Source organism: Anopheles nili, chromosome X, assembly GCF_943737925.1.
Source record: "Anopheles nili chromosome X, idAnoNiliSN_F5_01, whole genome shotgun sequence".
Classification (NCBI taxonomy): domain Eukaryota; kingdom Metazoa; phylum Arthropoda; class Insecta; order Diptera; family Culicidae; genus Anopheles; species Anopheles nili.
The window spans coordinates 5,993,688-6,014,421 of NC_071293.1; the positions used below are offsets into that span (position 1 = coordinate 5,993,688).

The 20,734-nt window shown below is 48.2% G+C and overlaps 1 protein-coding gene across 1 annotated transcript; it reads left to right on the plus strand.

Moving 5' to 3' along the window:
- Positions 1–6,188: 6,188 nt before the first annotated feature.
- LOC128728634 (uncharacterized) lies at positions 6,189–18,852 on the plus strand. Its single transcript, XM_053822263.1, has 3 exons — positions 6,189–6,225; positions 16,902–17,160; positions 17,269–18,852. Exons 2-3 carry the CDS (start codon positions 17,024–17,026, stop codon positions 18,314–18,316), a joined length of 1,185 nt encoding a protein of 394 aa, XP_053678238.1. The 5' UTR covers positions 6,189–6,225; positions 16,902–17,023; the 3' UTR covers positions 18,317–18,852.
- The last annotated feature ends 1,882 nt before the right edge of the window (positions 18,853–20,734 follow it).

A 20,734-nucleotide genomic window follows, 5' to 3' on the forward strand; every position in this document is an offset into this window, starting at 1 on the left:
GTGTCGCGCATTCGGAAAACTGTTCGCTCCCGGTTTCGGCATGACGCAGAAGGGCTTGAACTTCCGCCGTATGGGTCCCCGGTTTTTTCGTGCCACTGTGGGAGGGTTGGAAAGCACACCCCCTCACACACACACACATACGTATTGGGGGAACAAATCAATATTGAACTCCATTTGCCGCCCGGGAAAGGGGACTGCGTCTCGTGATGGAGATGAATTGAGTTGTCATAACTCCGAGTGCTCACTTGCGAGGTTGGTAGCGCCATTTTGGGAGGTTGCATTGGCCCTTTGGTTTTTTTTGCACATACACACACACACACACACACGCGTACAAACCGCAGAAAACCCTGGTGCGTGGGGGATAACCCAGGAAGCTGGGAAAGTAGCAATGAAAAACACAAACCCGACACCTTCCGTGGTCGTAAAATGTTTTATTAACCGTACAGCCCCTGGTACCGGGGCTAAGTGAAAATAAATTACCCCCTGCGTGTCTGAGTTGAACCCGGTGGAAAGCTTATAAAATTCTAATTACTCTGCCACCGTTCGGTTGGTGGATTTCACCCATCAAAGGTCTCATCTTGGGCACGGGCCGTTTTTCCTTTCCCGCTTGCTTGAAGACACCTAAAATCGATACTGGTTTCGCTTTCACCGGTGAGCCAGGCCCGATTGAGGGTTTCTTGGGTTTAAAAGTGACCCGAAGCGGGCAACCAGCAAGGCGCAGAGTTCAGCAGGCGAACGAAAACGCCTATCCGGGTGAACCTGCCCGGTACGCATCTGCGGCTGGCAGTTGATAATGGCAATAAAATGTCAATTTTTCGCTTCACTTCACCACCGGCGACGGGTTTCTGACGCTCTGTCGTCCTTTCGGCGCGGAAAAGGAAGCCGCACAACTCTGAACTGAGTACACCTGCGCGGCGAATGGCAGGGAATGGAAACATTAATTTAAAACCAATATTGTGCCACATTTTGCTGCTCCCACTCGCATCGGAGGCTGGGTGAAATGAGGCCCCGTTTATTCCCCGCTTTGCTTCCGTTTGCTCTGCTGCAGCCTATCCTCGGCGCCATTCCCAGGAACCCAACCCAAATCTGAACTAATCCGTGGGTTAATCATCCATCACCGGTCTCAGGCTGGCAGCCTCGAACCACTTGGCACTTAATTATTGTCAATCCTGGCTCGGGTTTTTCGCCTCACCCTCATTTCCAACCCACCTTAGGGGTGGAGGTTTGCCCTCGGAAAAGCGGAGGCTATCTAAGCTGCGAATCGGAGGAAATATCGATCGCGAGATGTGCAAATCTCCACAGCTCTGGAAGGGCTGTCGACCCGGCATGTGTTGATCCTTCGTGCGGAAGGGATATTTAGGTGCGAGCAGGTAATTTAGAAGCTCGGTGCGTGTGGGAAGCTTGAGAGGCGGAGAAAAACACAACATCGGTTGACTCAGCAGACCCTGTTGGGGGTTTTTGTGGGAATTTCTTGCTTTGGAAAAACACTCGAATAGCTGGAACCAATACACGTTACGGGTTAATTTTGAGCTGTGAGTTAAGCAAATTATTTTGTGGAATAAATGCGCCATCATGGAAGCGTTGTCTTCAGACATAACTCACCTCCAGAAGTGTTCAACGAATGTGTGAACTAATTTGCTCCCTTCTATTGCAGCTCAACCGTGGAGTGTAATTAAAGCCCACCGGAGGATGCATCCTTTGAGTGGGTTTGTTCCTCTTCTTTTTCTTCATCCCACCACTGCCCTTGAGTGCTGAACAGCTAACCCTGCTGTGAGGCACACCCAAAGCACGTCAAGCTCGTCTTAAGGTTACACCATCTCCAGGCATGATGGTAATGTTGACCTACATGGATAATTTATGTCCCAACCGGGGCGCATCTTCCGCAATCCTCCACTTCAGATAACCTGTCCGCTTTGATCTCGCTGCTCCCCGAGTGTGTGTGTGTGTGTGTGTGTGTGTGTGTGTGTGTAGGAGTGAATAAGAGCAATAAAGAGAGAACGAACAGATACCCCGGATGTCCGGAGCCATCCCGGGACTGTAAACCTTCTGCAGGACATCCGGTGGCTGAAGCTTACCTTTTCGAACTTTTTCCACCCACCCGTGGGGGTAGCCATTTGCGCTCCCGGGAAAAATGGCGCCCATGTGTGGGTGTGTGTGTGTGGATTACTAGCACGCACCAGCAGTTTCAGGGCGGCTTTTTGAGGTTTCAGGTTTCGGAAGCTTGGGTTCACGGTTCCACGCTGCTTGGGGTCGCGTACGGGTTGTGAATTCTACTTTCCCACGGAAGAAAAGCGAACCCCCTTTTTTCCGCCCGGTGGTTTGGAGGGGGTGTGTGGGGTTTAGCGAAATATAGTTGCGAACTATCGTTAACATGCCGTTTTTGCGTGACGGTTTTGCGCCTCGTGCAATAAAATCATAATGTTAAGTGTTGTAAATGGTGATGAAATCCTCATCAATTAGCCTTTCTGGGCCACAGCACATCTGTGAGTGCTTTGCGCACGTACTTACGAAACACTCATTAGCTTGTTAACTGCCATGTTTTTAATTAAACATGGTTTATTTCAGAGTATTTGCACATTAATCTGGTAAACCTCACTAGGATCAGTGATGGCTATATTCATCGGGAAGGACACCGTAATATAAAAAAAGGAATTTTCTTCTAAAACTCAAAACGCCAATAATTAGTTCTGTCTAAGCCCGAGCCATTTTTCGATAATGTCGTAAACTTTGCCTAGAAATACTATAACTTCTGTGCAACTGGAACTAATATTGCCACAGTTCCTAGACTAAGATATGATCGTCTCCCAGTTTTTATTGTAGACCATCCAAGCATCACGAGAACGTATACAAGAAGTAAAAGCTAATGAATGGTTAAATAAGAATCATTCAGATTCTCGAGACTTTCTGGACATCCTCGCACTAGAAGCTCTCCGGTTTCCCGGGTGTTCTTGCAGTGTGGACCATCCTGCTGCAATACCTTCCCAGAAGCTCAAGTTCTCCTCCTTTAACGCCCTATTTGAGTGAAGTCTTCAACATCAGCACCTCCAAGGCGCGCGAACTGGATCGGCTAGCTGATAAACTTGTAATTAAACCACCATCCCAATTCCAGCCCTAGGCTGCACTGGCCGAGATTTCCATCCAGCCATTTCCCGCGAAAAGCCAACGTACGCGAGCATTTTTCCTGGAGTGTGCACGCCCTCCCATCCCTCTTCCCTCGGGTGGTATTTGCATTTCGTCCAAGGTAGCAAAACTTTTAATTAGATCTACATCCAGTTCAAACTCGCGCATTCGCACAGTTCGGGTGCAACGAGCGCCTTCTACCGGTGCGCTCAATTTACGAAACGATTAGGTCGGGTGAGGGTTTTCCATCGATTGGCACTGGGTGGGGGAAAGGCGCGTGCCTCCTTCACACCCCCCGGGGGTAAAAGGGCACCACGCCGAGGTGCGGGAAAGATTGCTCATAATTAAATTGTTTGCCCTTCGCGCGCGCGCGCGCCCGCCGGAAGGAAGTTTCTATCGGATTCGGCATAAATTTCGAGCGCGCTGGAAATTGAAACCAACCTTCCTTTTTGGGTGGATGGGAGTAATAACTCAAGCCCTGACCCTTCCCAGAGGGCAGCGAAAGGGTGCTAATAGCGGTTGCAGAGGCGAAAAGCGAAGAAGGAGAAAAAAAATGAAGGAAACCTCACCGTGAAGATATGAGCACACGAAAAATCCCAAGCTCGCCATGAAATGCTGCGTGGAAAGAAAGAAGTCGCTAAGATTGGGAAGCACGAGCAAAAGAAAAAAGAAAAGAAACAGAAAAGAAGGAGGATAATAAACCGAGGAAGGATTCGCTTTCGGGGCCCGATTGCAGTGACCTTTTCCGAGGCGAGCGTTTGGTTTGTTCGAGGCCGGAAAATGTGAGCCTGATGCGAGTAGACGCCCATTCGGCCCAGCCTTGCACCAGGTGGTTGGGTTTTGGGGTGAAATTCAATTACCAGATAAGATTATCCCGATTCCGACAGCCGACCGTGGCGGAACGGCTCACTAGGGTGGGTGGCGTCGGAAAATCATCGTGATCGTGAAAATCGAACGTTTCGGTGATAAGCGATCCGTGCCGAAAGGGCTAGCCCTATAGGATTGACAGGCGTTGTTTTCTATTATTTTTTAAAGGAATGAATTCTGCAATCAATCTACACCGGTATAAAACATCTCCATCGACGTTTTTCCGCTCGCGGTGTGAATTTTTCCCTTTCAGCGATAGCAACCCGCCTGTCAGTTCACTTCTCTCCGTGGAATTTATCATCTAAAAATATAAATAAATTCAAGCCCCGCGTTCGAGCGCGGGGCTAAACGTGTGAGTTTTCCCAGCCCACCCCACCGAAAGCGCTTTTCCGGTTCGTTTGGCAAGGTGGCGTTCCTTTGTGGTCGATTGGAATTTTAACATTATTTATTTTTTGGAAACCGACCACCACAAATCCATTTCTCTGTCCGAGCGCAATTCCGCTGACGATTTATGAGCGTATTTTAATCCATGAATCCGCGTGGCAATCGAAGCGTGGGTTTGAAACGATCGAAGGCCAGATCTCGGTGAGAAACTGCGCTACGATCGAGCACCTTTTATTGCATCAGCTCGCGGTCGGTTAATTCGCTTACGCTTGAACAAATAACGGCTCGAATTATGTCCGGTTTGATCGGGTTGGAAATGGCACGCCGGTTCTCGCTCACTTGATTGAGCCCGCTCGTGCCGGGCTTTTCCCCGGGCGTGAAGGGTGGAAAAATATTTCATCGTAAGTCGAAAATTTGCATGATTAATGAGTGTGTCAAATGTCTCGTCGCTTGGTTGTTGCGCGCTCCGGCGAGAGCCCAAAAATCGAAGCACCAGCAAGGAAATGCTAGCGTAGCAAGAAGAGAGAAAAGGGCTTTCCCTGATCCGGCCAGCGTTTTTCCTCGCAGCAAGTGTGCCAGTTTTCCCCCGGTTAAGGGTGCCTTTCCAACAGGCCGAAAGCCTCCCGGGTGGGTGATGTTTTTGGATGCGAATTTTTGGCGGCTCATTTTTCATTTCAACCCCGCGCGCTTTTCCTACGCTCAGAGCGCGCCGGCGTGCCGTTGTTGGTCGCAGCAACAGTTGGCAAAAATGATTGCTAATTTGCCATCGTGACAGCACCCGCCCCCATCCGTGGGGTGGTTTATATACCTTTTTTTTCGGCCTCCATCTCAAGATGCTCCAGCGTGCTTTGGCTTTATTTTTTTCTTTCGCCTAAATTTCTTTTGTACCGATCAGTGCCAATTTTCCCCGGGTGAATTTTCCGACAGCACGCAGGCTAGCGTTGTACCGTCACTAGCTTTCTTGGGCCTGGTTGAGGCTCCATCAGGTAGCTGAAGATTTTTGAGAGCTGAGAAGGTGCTGCTTTTTAGGTGGAAATATATTTCCATCCGCTTGAACAATCGATCGACTAACCGGAGCAACAACCGGGTGAACTTTTCGGGATGAGCATGATTTATGCTCTGGGTGGGTGGTGGACGAGCTCTTCGCTCTCCCCCCTTCCCCCCTTCGCGGCAGGGTATTTCGTCACGAGTGGATGAAAATGGATCGCCGTTTAGTTGGAGAGGTTTCGGTTTTTCTCGTCGCTGTTTTTATTCTATCTCAAGGGGACCGCGTCTAGGTGCGCTTGGTAGAAGCACCGTTGCCGTCATATCTGGCTTAAAAGTTGGTTCGCAGCCGAGTTGTATTTTTTATGTATTTTCTCTCCAATGGATAACTTTTCTGCAGCGCTGAAACTGAAAACAGTTTAATCCAGAAGTTTGTTCAGCGTGAAGTTCGAACAGTTTTTCCGAGAAATTAGCTTTAGTGGTTGTTTGTTATCTAAAGTAATGCATAGATTGCCTGTTATAAAGGTGTATCTTCTCTTTGTGATGTAGGATGAAATAAATGATGAAATAAAATCAATGGTTTCAGTCTATACGAGTACATTTCTTCATTATAAATTTTGTAAGTTTAAAATTTCTCAATGATAAATAATTAGAATGCAAAGAAAGTTATTTTATACTTCAATAATGTTTTGTTTTGAGTACATTTCCCCTTACTTCATAGCAGCTTGCTGTTATAGCTCTAGAAGGGCTTAAAATTGTTTTAATTTAATTTAATTTGACATCCATTTTATCTCTTTCATATTTTTCAGAGCACCTATTTTTCCGGCGACAAGAAAAAGGAACTTACATTTTTTTATCTCACGCTTAAAGGTAACTCGGTTAATACAGCCATTTTCGTGTGTTACATGTGTGTGTTTTCCTACCGCAACATTAGCAATAATCAAACGCACTATTAAATGATTCAGCAAAAAGCAGGCGGCATTAAAATATATGTGCATATATCCACCGTAAGCGATACGCCAAACCCAACCGGGACAGGGGCACGGCGCAAAGGTCAAACGCTAAAACAATCAAACGAAATTGTGCAAATCGTGCCCATGAGAGGCCGCTGCGTTGATGCATAAAAATCCCACGTCAGCGGGCCTTCCCTGGTGGCAGCCTGCGACAATATAAGCTCGCAAGGATGCATGGCGCGGGCGCATGTATATTTAAATCAAACCCACCCCCGACCGGGACCCGAGCGTGTATATACGAGCATTTCTTTACGCTTTTGCCTTGCCTGGTTGGCGAAAATACAGAAGGAAAACACAGGAGAGAGAGAGAGAGAGAGAGAGAAAAAATAACCACCCCAAAGCCGTAGATCCTTCGGGCTGGGCTGCTGTTTTCTTTTACATTTTGTTGTTGTTGATATTTCGCCCGGTCATCAACTGGGAGTGATTTGTCATAAAAATTTATGTCAATGCATAAATCTCCCCAGCGTTCGCTCCTAGCGGCGTCACGTCCCCAACACCGACGAGCCGAAGCTAACGGACGCGCTTTGGAAGTGGGAGGTGCGCTGATGCCCGAGGGTGGCACAGTGGGCTGGCGGCAATCGAGAGGAGGAAAAGCGTTCGGAAACGTCAATTGAAGGATTCGTTTCCGAGAAGCTTGCGAGCACGCGGAACGGTAGCGTGACGTCGAAGAGACGGATGGAGCCGATCGGGAAATGGTCAATGTTTGTTTGGTGAGGGGGTTTTAAAATGAATTATCATACTTCGCGTGTTTTTTTTTCTTCTAACGAGTGCCGTGTTGCTGCGGTCTTTGAAGTGCACGCGGGTGGTTTTATGTTTCGTCATAAAAAGGATGTGATCTCGAAAGTCGAGAAATGGATGGCACTTTGATGGTTGGAATCGTAATCAATAATGTTGTCTGCTTGCCTTTAATATCAACAATTTGTGATACATTCGAACGAGGGTTCAGGAATAATATTATGACAATTATAGACCTCAAAGAGCTTGTTTGAATTTCTGAGAAGCTGTAGATTTTCCGAGAAAAGCTCAAAGTTTATCAAAATCAGGACTGAGAAGAGACGGGGCGAAGTATACACAAAGTATGTCTAAAGTAAGCCTTGTAAAATCTTTGTTAGCACAGACTTATGCATGGTTATTTTTTTGAAAATTAAATTTACATTTTTTAGAATTTTTCAACATTAACGAATGGATTATATTTTCGGCATGTCCTAGAGTGCTATATCCACTGTGCGATGCAGGCGCATGTTCGAAGATGAAGCTTTATTTATGACCACGACTTTGCTTGGCACTCTCTCTCTCTCTCTCGTGCTTCATCTTATCTGCCTCTTTCTCTCTCATTTGCTTCCCATCTCACGATATCCTTCCGTGCAGCTTCACGCCAAGCCATTGTATATAGACACTCTGGCACGATGGTAGGCACTCCTTGGGTGTATAGGTGATCTTCATTGTCGTAAATTTTATTATCCACGCAACAGCAAATGGGCAAAATTATTATAACCCATCACCATCATCACTGACCTCATCGTTCGCTACGTGGCGAGCGTGACAAACCGGGAAGGACATCTTTCGGCACCGCGTCCTGGGTCGTCTAGGTTAAGTGAATTTTTATTCACACCTGCTCTCGAAACCTGTCCGGCGTGGGGGGAAGGGGGGGGGGTTCCGATCCCCGGCGAGGCGGTTGTTGGTTTTTCTTTAAGTTTTCCATTACTTTCCAGGCGATCGAAATTGAAATCGAATATTGCGCCACCTTGAGCAAGCGACTCGGAATGATTTGTGGCTTCGCGGTTTTTCCGGTGAAGAGGAAAATATCGTTTAGTAGGTGTTGAAAGAGAGAAAGGGAGAGAATAAGAGAGAGAGAGAGAAGTCTGGTGACTTCTGATCGGAACAGTAACCACAACATCGATGCTCAGTGCACTCACTGGTCGGGATTGTTTTGCAGCTTCCGGAATCGGGGTTTTCTTCAAAAGGTGCGCACCTGCCGGAGGTTTTCCACGGGCTTTTTCCCATTTGGGTGGGATATTTATGAGATTGATTTTTCGAGCGCTTTTTCACATCCGTCCTTCACCTGGATGCCATTATTCGGTGGGTATTTTCTACTCGATCCGGCGGTGACATCGTGACAGCGCGTCTCTTTTATGTAGGGAGATGAGAGTCTCTTGTGAATTATGTCTGTTTGGTACTCGAGATACTTTACCATTCGTTTGTCATTCTTTTTTTTACTGTTTTGGATTGTTTTTACTATCATTGAGTTCTGTTTGCATTGATTCTTTTTGCAATAAAGTTCAAAGATTTAAGCATATTTACAATTTTTTAAGTTTTACATAATGTGATACAAAATGTGTATTGATAAATTATATGATTAAAATTTGTCACAAAATTTCTGTAGACTAATAATGTTTTTTAAAAATAATTTTAAGAAAAGTATATTATGTTAAACACGTATAAATGTATATTTTTGTTCACTCATTTTTGTTGTTTGTAAGCTACGATTTGCAAACTTTGCAGCAATCAACGCTTGTGAAAATCTTCTAATATTCTCCCACTATCAATTTCTCATTCGCATATGCGAATGCCTATATTTTGTCACAAATATGCCCGTCCTAAAAGGTCACAAAAATTACGTAGTTAACAGCAGCTCGGGTCTGCCTCTCGCTCAAGAGCTGAGCAAGATGAGTTCGAGCCCAAGACGTATTTCACTTCGCAATTCCTCCGTGATTTATTTAATATTTGCAAAAAAAAAGTTTTATTACTGAAATGTGAAGGCAAGCAAGAAAACCCGGACATCCGGCCCGCGTGCGGTTCTGCCAAACCCGTGTTTCGGGGTCCGAATCCGCCGCACTCCCTCTCCCCTGCTTCGCTAATGGTAACGAAATTCTCGAAATTGAATTTTACTCTCCGTTGTTTGCCGTTTGCCGTGTCCCGCCGACGGTAATTTCGTGGATTTCTGCTTTTGTTTTACTTGCAGCGTCGCTTTCGTTTGTTTTCCAGCTGCGGCGGCTAGGCGTGTTTCTTGGGCAAAGACGAAAAAAAAAATGTACATAAAGAAAAACCCGAAAAGAGAGGGGAAAAACCTCCCGAAAACGCGATGCAAATATCCGGGCCTAGCTCTCGAGCGCGGCATTCGTCCCGATTTCGACGCGTGGGCGGGAAAATTGTTCAATTGAAGCGTAAATGCCACTGAAAAATTTACACTTTTTCGCCCCCTTCCCCCCACCCTTCGTGTTCGCAGGGTGGTTTCGGAAGGGCAGGTTGCGGCCGTGGGGGTGGTTTGCTGCGGGAAATTGTTTACCAACTCCCGGGGTTTTCCCGCCCACGGTACGGGCGCTTGTTTTTGTTTAATTTATTCGCAATTCGTGAGACCCTTTTTTCGTGGCGCTGTACGGGGGCTTTTCACCGCGTCTGTATGTGTGCGTGTGTGCAGTTTTGGTTTCGGTTTTTCCTCTGGCTTTTTCCTCTGGCTCCGCGACACGGCTAGCAGGCCCACCCGGTGGAAATTCCCGTGCAAATGCACGCACTTTATTTCTTTTGGCGCGTTCAGCCGTAAGCAGGGTTTCGTCCTTTCGTGAAGCCCCGTGCAAGGACAAAAGAGGCCAATTCGCGCTCGGCAAGATACGTCCTCGATGCTCTCCGAGACCGGGGGGTTTTCCTTTGGGCGATGAATAAAAAATAAGATACTTACGAATTTTTGTGCCACGTAAGCGCTGCCGCACGGTCCCAGAGTGCTGTTGATTTCGGGCTCTCCGTTTGCGAGTCGAGTGTCCTGATGCGAAGGGAGAAAGTAAAATACAAAAGAAAAAGGGAAAAGGACGTGTCATTCAAATCCAAATCGCACAACGGGGTGCTCGATTCGATGGGGCGAAAGATGGCTGCTGTTGGCTGAAGCGTCCGAAAAGCACTCGATTGGAAGGCTCCTCGAACGGAAGTGGCTTGTCATTGTGTCGAAGCCACTGATGTCTTGGCTGTGTTTGACTGAGCACGCAGCTCGTTGGTGGAGGGAAGAGCAAAACGAAGCGCACTCATTACAAAGCCAGGAAATATTAGCTAACAAAAAAAAGAAGCTTAACGGCTAACGGTTACATGTGCTTTTGTTCCGATTTGATTAGTTTGACATCTTTAGCTTACACAGCTGTCAATTTAGGGCGTTTAGATTGGAAGATAAATTGAGTCAATGTGGGGGTTTGGGAATCGAATTCAAATGAGACTGTATGGATGCTAAACCAACAGGTGTGAGAATGTACTTGACATGATGAGGTTATGATGCGAGATCTTCTATAAATTAAGCAAATACGTCAAGTGTCCATCAGAAACTGTAGTATCAGTTACCTGCCAAAGCTTAAATTCGATGTCTAAACACACGTGTCCTTAATTTAGGGAGAATATGTGCCAGGTGAATGAGCTTTGATGCTCTTTTCAGTCTTTTATAACCTAGAAACGCCTAACACTATAAGAAATTCTTTAATCTACATTCAGAAATCCATCAAAGCAGATCATTTTACACAAAAACCTTTGCTGGAGATTCACGTTTCTCGAATCACATGAGAGTGTGTCTCGGGTTACTGACTCCCTTATCTTCGCTTAAAGACTTTTGTTTCACATGTACTATCGATGAAACCTTCTCATGGGGGTTCTAGACCAGTAAAGAAGCACTCACGGCCATTGCACTGCCAAAAATCGCATCAAATCAGTTCTGCCGAAAGAGCATCTCACAGTGGATTTCACAAGCGTCTCCCAGCAGCCGGTCATTACTTCCCAGAATTTCCCGGAGATGAAAAGCGCCCCTGCTCAAAGCCTCTGCTTGCTGAGGGCGTGCAGAATAGGTCCCGAGGGAGACATGGAAGAAACGTCTATCAGCAAACCGGCCATCATGGGACGAAGCCCGCATGAAAACCCGTTTGATGAGAATATTCCCGACTTGCCGTGTAAGTGATTGACCAGACGATGGGTCTTGTTGTTGCATGCTAGAAAGCAGACACCCTGCCAGCACCGCCAAAAAGCTCTTAGCAGTGGGTTATTTGCTGAAATGCTGCGGGAGTTGAGCAAAAAAAAAACGAAAGAACCCCAATCCGGTGCTAATTACGAATCAAACAGTCGTCGGTGGCACGCGCCCAGTGAAGTGTAAAATTAACCACAACCCCAGCTTCTGAAAGCTCGCTGGGAAAACCCTTCGGAAAAGCGTAGAACCGGAGTTTGGAATAGTGCCAACACCGCACGTGCCGATTTGAGCCTTCCAAAGGTTAGCGGGTGCTTGTAATGGTGCTCACGTACGCGCACAACGCCTGCAGCTATCCGCTATACATCATGGGGCTGGTTATTGCTCGCTCCTCACCTGACCTCTCTCTCTACACACACACACACACACTTACACTTGGGTTTCCCTACGTTTGGTTGTGCCAATGAAATGCACGTAAATTGCATTGCTTAAGCCGCGACTCTTGGTTTTTGCGAGCTTCGGGTTGCTATGGTGGCCATGTTGTTTTCTTTTTCTTTTTTTTCTTTTTGCTCTTCCCCCTCTCCCCCTCATGACCCCACCGTCCACGCCTGGCTGAGGGTTAGGAGCAAACACACTAAGCTTGGTGTGTAATATTTTGCCATGGTTTATTTTTCGTACGTGTTGTTTCAAACCCGTCGAAGGTCGGCATGCAAGTGGACAGCAAGCTGGTGTTGGAAGAGGTTTTGGGGGAGGGGGGGGGGGGGGAGAGGTTTGGGAAATCAAACGGCTTACCGGGCAACAGCTCGGTGTAGCTTTTCGCTGGCGGGGTTTTCCCAGCTTCCGATTTCCCGCATCCGGTTCGGTCAATCGGTCGGATAATGGAAATATGTTCCACAAACCATCGTCGGGGAATGCGAGACGAAGGATGGTGGGTGGGATGAGGTGAGGTTTACTTTTCCCTCTTCCTCTTTTCGTGCTGTCTTCCAATTTCACCCTCTCTCTCTCTCTCTCGCTCTCTATCTTTCGTTACATTTAAAAGGAAAAAAAAATGGTCGAAGCAAGAAAAAAAAAATGGTTTGCGAAAAAGGGGAAATTATGAGCCACGATTTTCCCGCAGCACGTCCAAGGGTGCGGGCTTCCGGTGCTGGGATTGAGTGTGCGTGTGTGCGTTGGGTGGGTGAAAATATCGTGCCCCAAAAGCCGTGTTTCGCCTCATAAATGCTCGGAGCGTAGAATGGGAGAAGCGCACCACGGGAGACTCTATTAGGAGTTTATGTGGCCCGAAAGCCGCACGCGTTTTTACAGGCATGAGGCTCTCGCATACACACACGCACACGGTCACGCATACAAACAACACCGTCGGATGAAATTACGGGCTACTGACGAGGCGGCAAGCCGGTGACGAACGCTGGCGTCTTCTGCCCTTGGGATGACGGTGTTTCGGTGAACAGAAACCCTCGTGCGCGTGTGAATTATGTTGCGAGAAAGTTCCACCCCGCCGCCAGGTCGTTGCCCCCTGCTTGCGAGGGGGGGGGGGAAATGAAGCCAATTTTGCGTCCACCCACGCCCATCTCCTTTCGCCACCGCTGCCAGCGGGTGAGATTGCGTTCATGCGAACGAAAAGGGAAGCCCCAGCGGGAGCTGAACGTCTCTCATCATCTGCATCCCTGGGACAGGTACTGGTGGTGGTGCAATTTTGAACTTGCGGCTGCCTTCCTTTCCCCGCTTCTTTTCCCACCAGCCCAGCCCGAGGGTGGTGATGGACGCGACGGTGGGGTTTAAAGTTATGTCATCGTTATCGGCCGCGACCGGAGTGGCCGATGTTTTTCGTGGGGGAGTGATTATGCTCTGGTGGAGAGGGGTGGGGAGGGAGAGGGGGAGGGTGTGGTGGAGGTGGAGGGGGCGCTCTCTCGGTGGAAAACAAAACACGTCCCGGCGAAGGAAAACGGGGACGACCGTGTGGTATGGTGCTGGCGTGATAAGACGCCACGAAAGGACGGCGATGGAAATGCGGCGGTGGAAGAGGCGGGGGTGGGGGGGTGGGGGGTGAAATCCTCGAAACAATTCCAATATAGACCGGGCCTGTGCTGGTCGCGTTAAGCCTACCTAGGGTGGAAAAAGGGGTTAGCACGTCTCCTTCGTTGGCAACTTTTCCGTTGCCGCATAATAGGGGATGAAGGAGAAAGAAAAAAAATACTCCCATCCCCTCCAGTCGATCAGGCACGGACGAAGGGCTGGCCTCGGTTGCGATAGCGGAGCAGGGAAACGTCACTTTTCCAACCCACACACCAGCGTCTTGAGGGTGGGTTTGGAAAAGTTGCGCGAACTTTGGCTCGCAAACAACCACCCGGTCCGAAAGCTGCGCCGATTGCGGTCAGAAGGGGTTCGGGGGGGGGGGGGGTGAATGGATGGGGAAGCAAGAGGGGTGTGCATGTTCGCGACCCGACATTGGCCGGCACCGAGCGGCGAAAATCAATAACCATCAAAAAGCCTCAAAAGCCACATTCCGCGGATCGTCGCGGGAACCGGGTATTTGGAACGGGGAGCAGGGGGGATGGGGCTGTCGAGAATCGGACGAGGATGGGAGAGGGTGCGGGGGCATAAAATGGGGGGGCGTAATGTGGCTCCTACCATCGCGCACCTTTAAGCTTATTTTTATTGCAGGCTTTTCGTTGCGCTCGATGAAGCCGCTGGAGGCTGGGAAAATCCCTGGGAAATCCCCCTTTCCCGGGACGATCCTCCCCACGGAGGTTGGCTTCCTTCCGGGGGGGAGGGCGCGCCCTTTCGGGAATGTCTCACCGGTGGCGAGCTACGGACACGAAATCCGCTTCGATCCGCTGATTAGTGGGCCGTGTTTTTCTCGGATCGGTTTTCCCGAACCATGTCACTCGCCGCTCGAGGGGCTAGAAACGAGCGGTAGGGATGGAAGAAGGAGGAGGGTAGGGTGAGGTAGCAGTGAGGGAAGAAGCACGTTTCCCATTGTATGATTGGCTGCCCACCGGTGGGCATGTGCGCTGCCCGGATTGGAACCCAGAATGGAGGGCTTTCTCGAAAAAGAAAAACCTCACCTCCACACACACACACACACACACACACCAGCTTGATGATATTGTCCGATCAATTGGGCCGAGCTCGTGCCGGAAAGGACGAGGTCGGGAAAAATGAAAAACTCCCGAAATGGAAAGGAAACAAAGCGTACGCTCGACGGCATTGTGTGGTCGTCCATCGTTGGCGTTCCAATTTGTTTCCCTTTTTTTTCTGCCTCCTGTTGTAAGCTTCCTTTGCTGGCGTTTTCCACCCTTAAAAAGCAAGCTCCTGGTCAGAATTCCAACCCGTAGAACAAAACACGTACCCTTCTCGCTCGCTCCCTCTCTCTCTCTCGGTCGCGTTATCTCGCTTGCCGTGTCCCAGTCTCCCAGCGGGATTGACGAATGATGATTGAGAATTGAAGCGAACGACAGCAGGAGTGCTTTTGGTTGGGAAAATCGGACCGGAGCCTTTTTTTGCCTTTGCAGCCGGTTCGGCTGCTTGTTTCCTCCGCCGCATTTGTGCCGCTGCTTTTGTCGACATCTGGTGGGATGTCACTTTCGGGCGACGTTTTCGGGGGAAGCGGGTGAATCGAAAATGAAGCAAATGGAGCCAGGACACTCGGGAGGGATGCTTACGGTCTCGATGGATTATTGCGGGGCCGGTGAACGAAACCGAAAACCTTGCGCAAACAAAAGTGAGCCACAAATAACACACGCTGGTGGGTCGAGATTGGTGCGAGGTGTGGAACACGTGGGAGTGCGCTGGGAGAGGCGAGAAGAGCATGCAATGAATGAGATATTGGAGTGGTTAATCGAGCACAGTAAAAAAAGAAAGAAGGAAAGACAACAACGTATGAGAATGTTTGTAAAAAGAACAGAAATTAAGAGAATAAAAGATGAAGCATGTGTGTATTGGCCAGGACAATGTGAAAAAGAAAGATCAAGTTGTGGAAAATAGCGGAAAATTTGTATCCTTTTTATTAACCGTAAAAGTAAATGATAACTACTAAAAAATGACTAAGGATGTAAGAGAATAAAGTTTTAAAGAAGATATGAAAAGAAGGTATAAAACACACATAAAAACATTCATAACCTAATAAAAAGTTACAACAACGAGGAAACAGATGCTGAAGAGTTGAAGACATAACTCAATCCAGACATACAGCACCAAGGACGAGAAGGATTCCTTCCTTCTCAACTCGATTTTCCCAGCAGAACGGGAAAATCGAATCGAAGCACATTACCAGGGGTGAATGATGGCGCCTTTCCCTGGGGGCCAATGTGAAATCGTGTGTTAGCGAAAGAATAATACGCCATCTCGGTGAACCATTGTACGTACTTTTCCTTTTTTTTGCGTGCTTGCTTTTTTTCCTTTTTTACTTCTCCTTTCTGAAGCCACACTACCGACAGCGGAATTGTGTGAAATGATTTCGATGGTGTTCCAAATTCTTCCACCATCGCCATTGCCTCCATTTTGTCACCCGTCGGCCATCGATGGGGCTTCACCTCAACGCAACGCACGCACACGACAATCACACCCGCACTGACGCACACACACACACACACACACACACACCGCGTTGCATCGTGTGCAGATGTGTCGAAAAAGGCACAACCGATCATCATTCTGGCGGTCGATTTTGGCCGCGGCGCTTCGGAAAGACACTTCGAATCACTTTTCTGTCGTCCTCTCGCCCTTTATACGCCTTCGGAGATGATTTCCGATGGTGGTGGTGGTGGTGTGTGTGCGTGCGTGTGAGTAAACCGGAGTGCGATTATGTGATTACCGATTGCTGGAAAAGCTGACAGGACCAGCCGACGGGACGATACAAATCCACGTCCACGCGTGGCATTGGAGGAGCCAATTTTGCCGACCCGGGTTTTCCCGGGGTTTTCCCAGGGGGTGAGGACCCGCGTTCGGTTTCGCCACTCCCTTCACTAGCCGTCCTCTGCGGGATGTCGATTACGGATGAGCGAAAGGCTCACGAATGACGAATATGGCGGCTTAGGTTAATGGTTTGCCTTGTTCTTGATCCTTGGTCCCGGTTGCCGGCTTGGGGTGATATTTGTTCGTCTATTTTGAGCCGCATCCCGACGCCAGTGGGTGTTACCACATCTGTCCAACTCGATTGGCTTTGTCATCAATTGTCATCTCGGGCTCGGGTTGTCAGAATCTCTTTGCGTTACTCGGGAAAGGTGGCGTTTTTCGGGTCTCGCATTATTAATCAGCTGATTCTGGGACCATCAGCTACTGTTCGCTGCGAGAGTTGGCTGTTCGAGACATCTTGGAACACGTGTGAGAGATGTTTGGAGAAACGATACCTTGGTTTTGGTAGTAATTCCACAGAGATGTCTGCACACGAATCAGGTGATTCGATTGCTTTATCCATTCGTTTTGTCTGACCTTGGTGTCATTCCTATATCGGTGGTGGTAATTTTTCTCCTCTGAAATGGATCACGTTTGCCAGTATCTACGTCCGTCATCTGTCACTGACAACTAGCTTACTGACACCTACCTTTGAAGAGCGAAACTCTGTGTAAACTGTTTTTCCCATTTATCTCTTCAACTCCGCGAAGCCTACCGAAACCTCTAGCGGAAAGTGCAATGTCTGCGACGTAACGCTCGTTAGTCAGTGTAGTACGGTGGTGTTTCTAGAAACGAACTTAAAAGCAAACGTAACGAGTGCTGTGCCACAAAAATGGACAACTTCGAGCGGATACTGGTCGATGTCGACTGCAGCCGGTATGAGGAGGATGCGTTCTCGCTGCTGGATAAGTCGCGTGATGTCAACATCGTGCGTGACCTGCGCTCATCGACCGTGTCGGTGTTTGATCAGTAAGTTCACGGTTGTCCGTATCTGCGCGATGGTGATGGGTTGTGCTTCTCTACTAACGCCTGCTGGCACGTGCCCTCACGACGCTTCTTTTACTGCCCTCCGTGAAGGACCCGCTTCCCGCAGCTCAACATCTCCTCTCGGACACAGCTCAAACAGCAGTTGCTCCGCGAGCAGCTCAAGAACAGTGAATCAAGCCCTCGTTCGATGGTCACCTCACCTGAACCGCCGGTTCTTTCCGTCCGATTGCCACTCGAGAACATCGACATCGAGCTACCGAAGAAGGTGCTGCAGGTGGAGACAAAACTCGAGAACCCCACGCGGTACCACGTGATCCAGAAGCAGAAGACGCAGGTTCGCGAGTATGTGACGGCTGCTCTCAAGCTGACGAAGCAGAACCTCGTGCGGGAGTCGTGCCGGCACACGCGGCTCATGATCCTGGGTCGGTTGTACGACTCGTTCATCAGTACAAAACCTTCACAGCTCGGAGCGCAACCACCTCCAGCAGCTGGACCTACCGCATCTAGCGGCAGTAGTACTGGAGGTGTTCCAGCGCTAGGGTCTGGAACCACAACCCAAGGAAAAGCTCTCACCTCGACCGGTTCGGGAACAATGTCCACAGTATCTACAGGAACGCCATCAGCAACACCGACCATCGAGCAGCAGCAGGAGTGGCGATTGGAGGTGAAGTTGTCCAGCCGATTTGGCAACAAGCTCTATCAAACGTTCGTGGACGAGTTTGACTACGTGCGGGACCTGCTTGGATTGATTCGGTTCGAAATTCCGAAGTGGGTGTTTGTGGTGTCGGAGTTCGAGGACGAGATCTCATCGTATGAGTGCAATCGAGCGGCGCGGGCAGCACAGCAAGCCACGGTTGCGGCCGTCTCGGATCCGGAGTATCTGCTGAGGCCTGCTTTGACCGCCGAGAAAGGATCTAAGCATGAGAAGTTCATAGAACCGGAGGTGCGCGATCGGATCAAGAAGGACAACCACAACTGCAGTAGGTATCGTGGAGTCGTTGTTGTCGTCGAACCCCGGGGTAAACGGACTACTGACCGTTTGTGTCAGGTCCGATTTTTTGAGGCACGTGGTAAAACCGTGGTATGGCGTAACGTATACGCTTGGCGCAAAGGTCGTGGATATTTGAAGCTAATATGATGATGCTCATACGAAAGTTTACGTTCATCCAGAACTTAGAAGACCTTATAATTGCATTTTTATTGATTTTTTATGCTTTCCTCTGAATATAAATTCAATCTAACCAGTTATAGCAGCCAGAGAGCTCTTCTCCGGCAAGCAGACTTTTTCTTTTCGTTTTTTTTGGTTCTTATTTCTCTTGAAAGTAATCTGCAAGAAACTGCACCTGGGAGTTGAAGTCCTACGTGAAGATCGAGATCGCGTGTTTGGTTTCGAGTATGGCGCGTTTCTGATCGGCTGTGATGGCTCATGCTGTAAAATACGATTCTCATTTCCAACGATAGCTTTTAAATTCCATGTACGATTATATTAAAATCAGGCAGGAATTGTAAAGTCACAGCTAGAGAGTTAGACTAATAGTAGACAAATCAAAACTCAACAGCAGGCTCCCATTACTATTACTTTTACTATAGCAGGCACCTTTCAAAGGCACCACAAAATTCGAAGTATTGGTGTTTTACAAACCTTTGGTATACTGAAGTACCTTTAAGCTTAAATTTTACATTCAAAGCTTTTTTTTGTATTTTTTTGAATTGATTAGACGAATTTGACACAAATAGAATTCTATTATGCAAAACAAAGATGTTGATGGCATACGAGTGTTTCATTTACTTTTTTTTGAGTCTCCTCAATTGGCGAGCGGTTTTATTGGAAGTGTTTTAGCGAATATTCGCCGACCCTTGGAAATGTTCTCTGTTCCAGTTAAATGTTCTTTGTTCCTTTGAAGTACTCCAATTTACCGTTTTCGAAGTAGGCCCGTCTTAAGGTAGTCGAGAAGTTCTAGCGAAGTAGAAGCTGTTTGCTACGTTCCTTGACTGTTCTGAATCTCCCCAGTAGAGGTTTGTTGAGCTGATTGCGTGAACTCAGGCACAGGAAGACGCGTCTTCCTCCGGTCGAAAAAAAAAACCAAACGCCACTTCGCACTGCCGAAACGCGCTCGTTTGCGTTCCGTCAAGCGCTTGTTTGTGCGTGCGTGTTTTCGTGTTCTTCCGCTCCAAGTGCTTGTTGAAGTGTACAATCACGGCGACGTCCCTAGGCGACTCGGAAAAGTCGTTTTTCGCCTCTTTTTTCGCAAAGCAAAGCAGCCTCTCAAGGATCGGACTCAACAAAAAAAAAAGAAAAAAAAAAACAAGCAACAACAAATAAACAATCCCGAACCAGATGCCGAGTTTGCGATGAAACAAACCAATGCAAATAGCCGCTTTTCCGCTTGCTGGAATGGAAAAAAAAATGTCACTGCGTTAACGACGCGTCTTTGCTCACTCCTCGGGGACCAAAAGGAACCCTTTATATCGATTTGGAGAAGTGTTTGCTCGGTGGAGAGGTTTTTTTTTTTCGTTCGTCCTCCGGTCGACTGCCAGGATACGCCTCGCAACGATCGCCTCCGCTAAGTGACCTGTTCTGATGTGTCGGATGTTGACCGGTGAAACTACCCCTTATTTACCGGTTCCGATCGATTCCAGCTCGCCGTTGACTTTCTAAAGCACCCTCGGATGTGCGACGGGATTTATTTATTTCCCATTTTCCGACTGATAGCAAGACGCTGATGGCAGAAGAATAGGAGCCCAGCAGGGTCGTAACAGAAGGGTAACGAATCGCTCGCTCTAATGGTGGGATCGCGCAGATTGGGTTACATTGCGATTTCATTATCGCGCTTCATCGCGCTGCGCCTTGAATTAAATAAAACGATCCACCCACCACCGCGCGACACCCTGTCTGTCAGCGGCAGGTTTCGAGGGTCTATCTTTTTCCTCGAACGACCAACTCTGGCGGTGTCCGGTTTCCATCTTGAGCCCGCGTCATTCATTCCATTTGCTCTTTCTTCTCGATGCGATGCAGTTTTTCTTTATTTTTGTGCTTGACACTGGAAAGTGAGGTCGTCGCAGGGTTTCCAGACAAATTTTTATTCAGGGTCGTCGTGTAAAAGAAACGTCCTTGGATTACAAAAGATAGATGCTCTTATGGGCTTTCATATCAACTCTTCTTAAGTAACTTTGATTGTAAAGAAGTAGAGATCAGCTGAGTACTGAAATCTCCTCTAATTTCTCTCTTCCCAGTAGAGATGTATCAATCATACTAAAACAATATTCACAAATAAGTTCCCATTTTTTTTAAAGCTTAATGACGTTTTTTTAAGCCCACCAGCTTCGTTTTCGTGCTACTAAAGGGAAACCCTTCACACCGCCAGGACAAATCAAGAACGTAACGTATAAATTGACTGGCGCAATTCAACAACTGACACTTGGTCCAGGCAATGAGCATTTTCCCGCCGCCACTCAACACCCGGAGGAAATTAATGTGCCCCTAATGAAGGAGGAGTGCCCTTCTTTCGCTTGTCCACTTTTTTTTCTGTTTTCCACACGCGCGTCTCCCTACCCA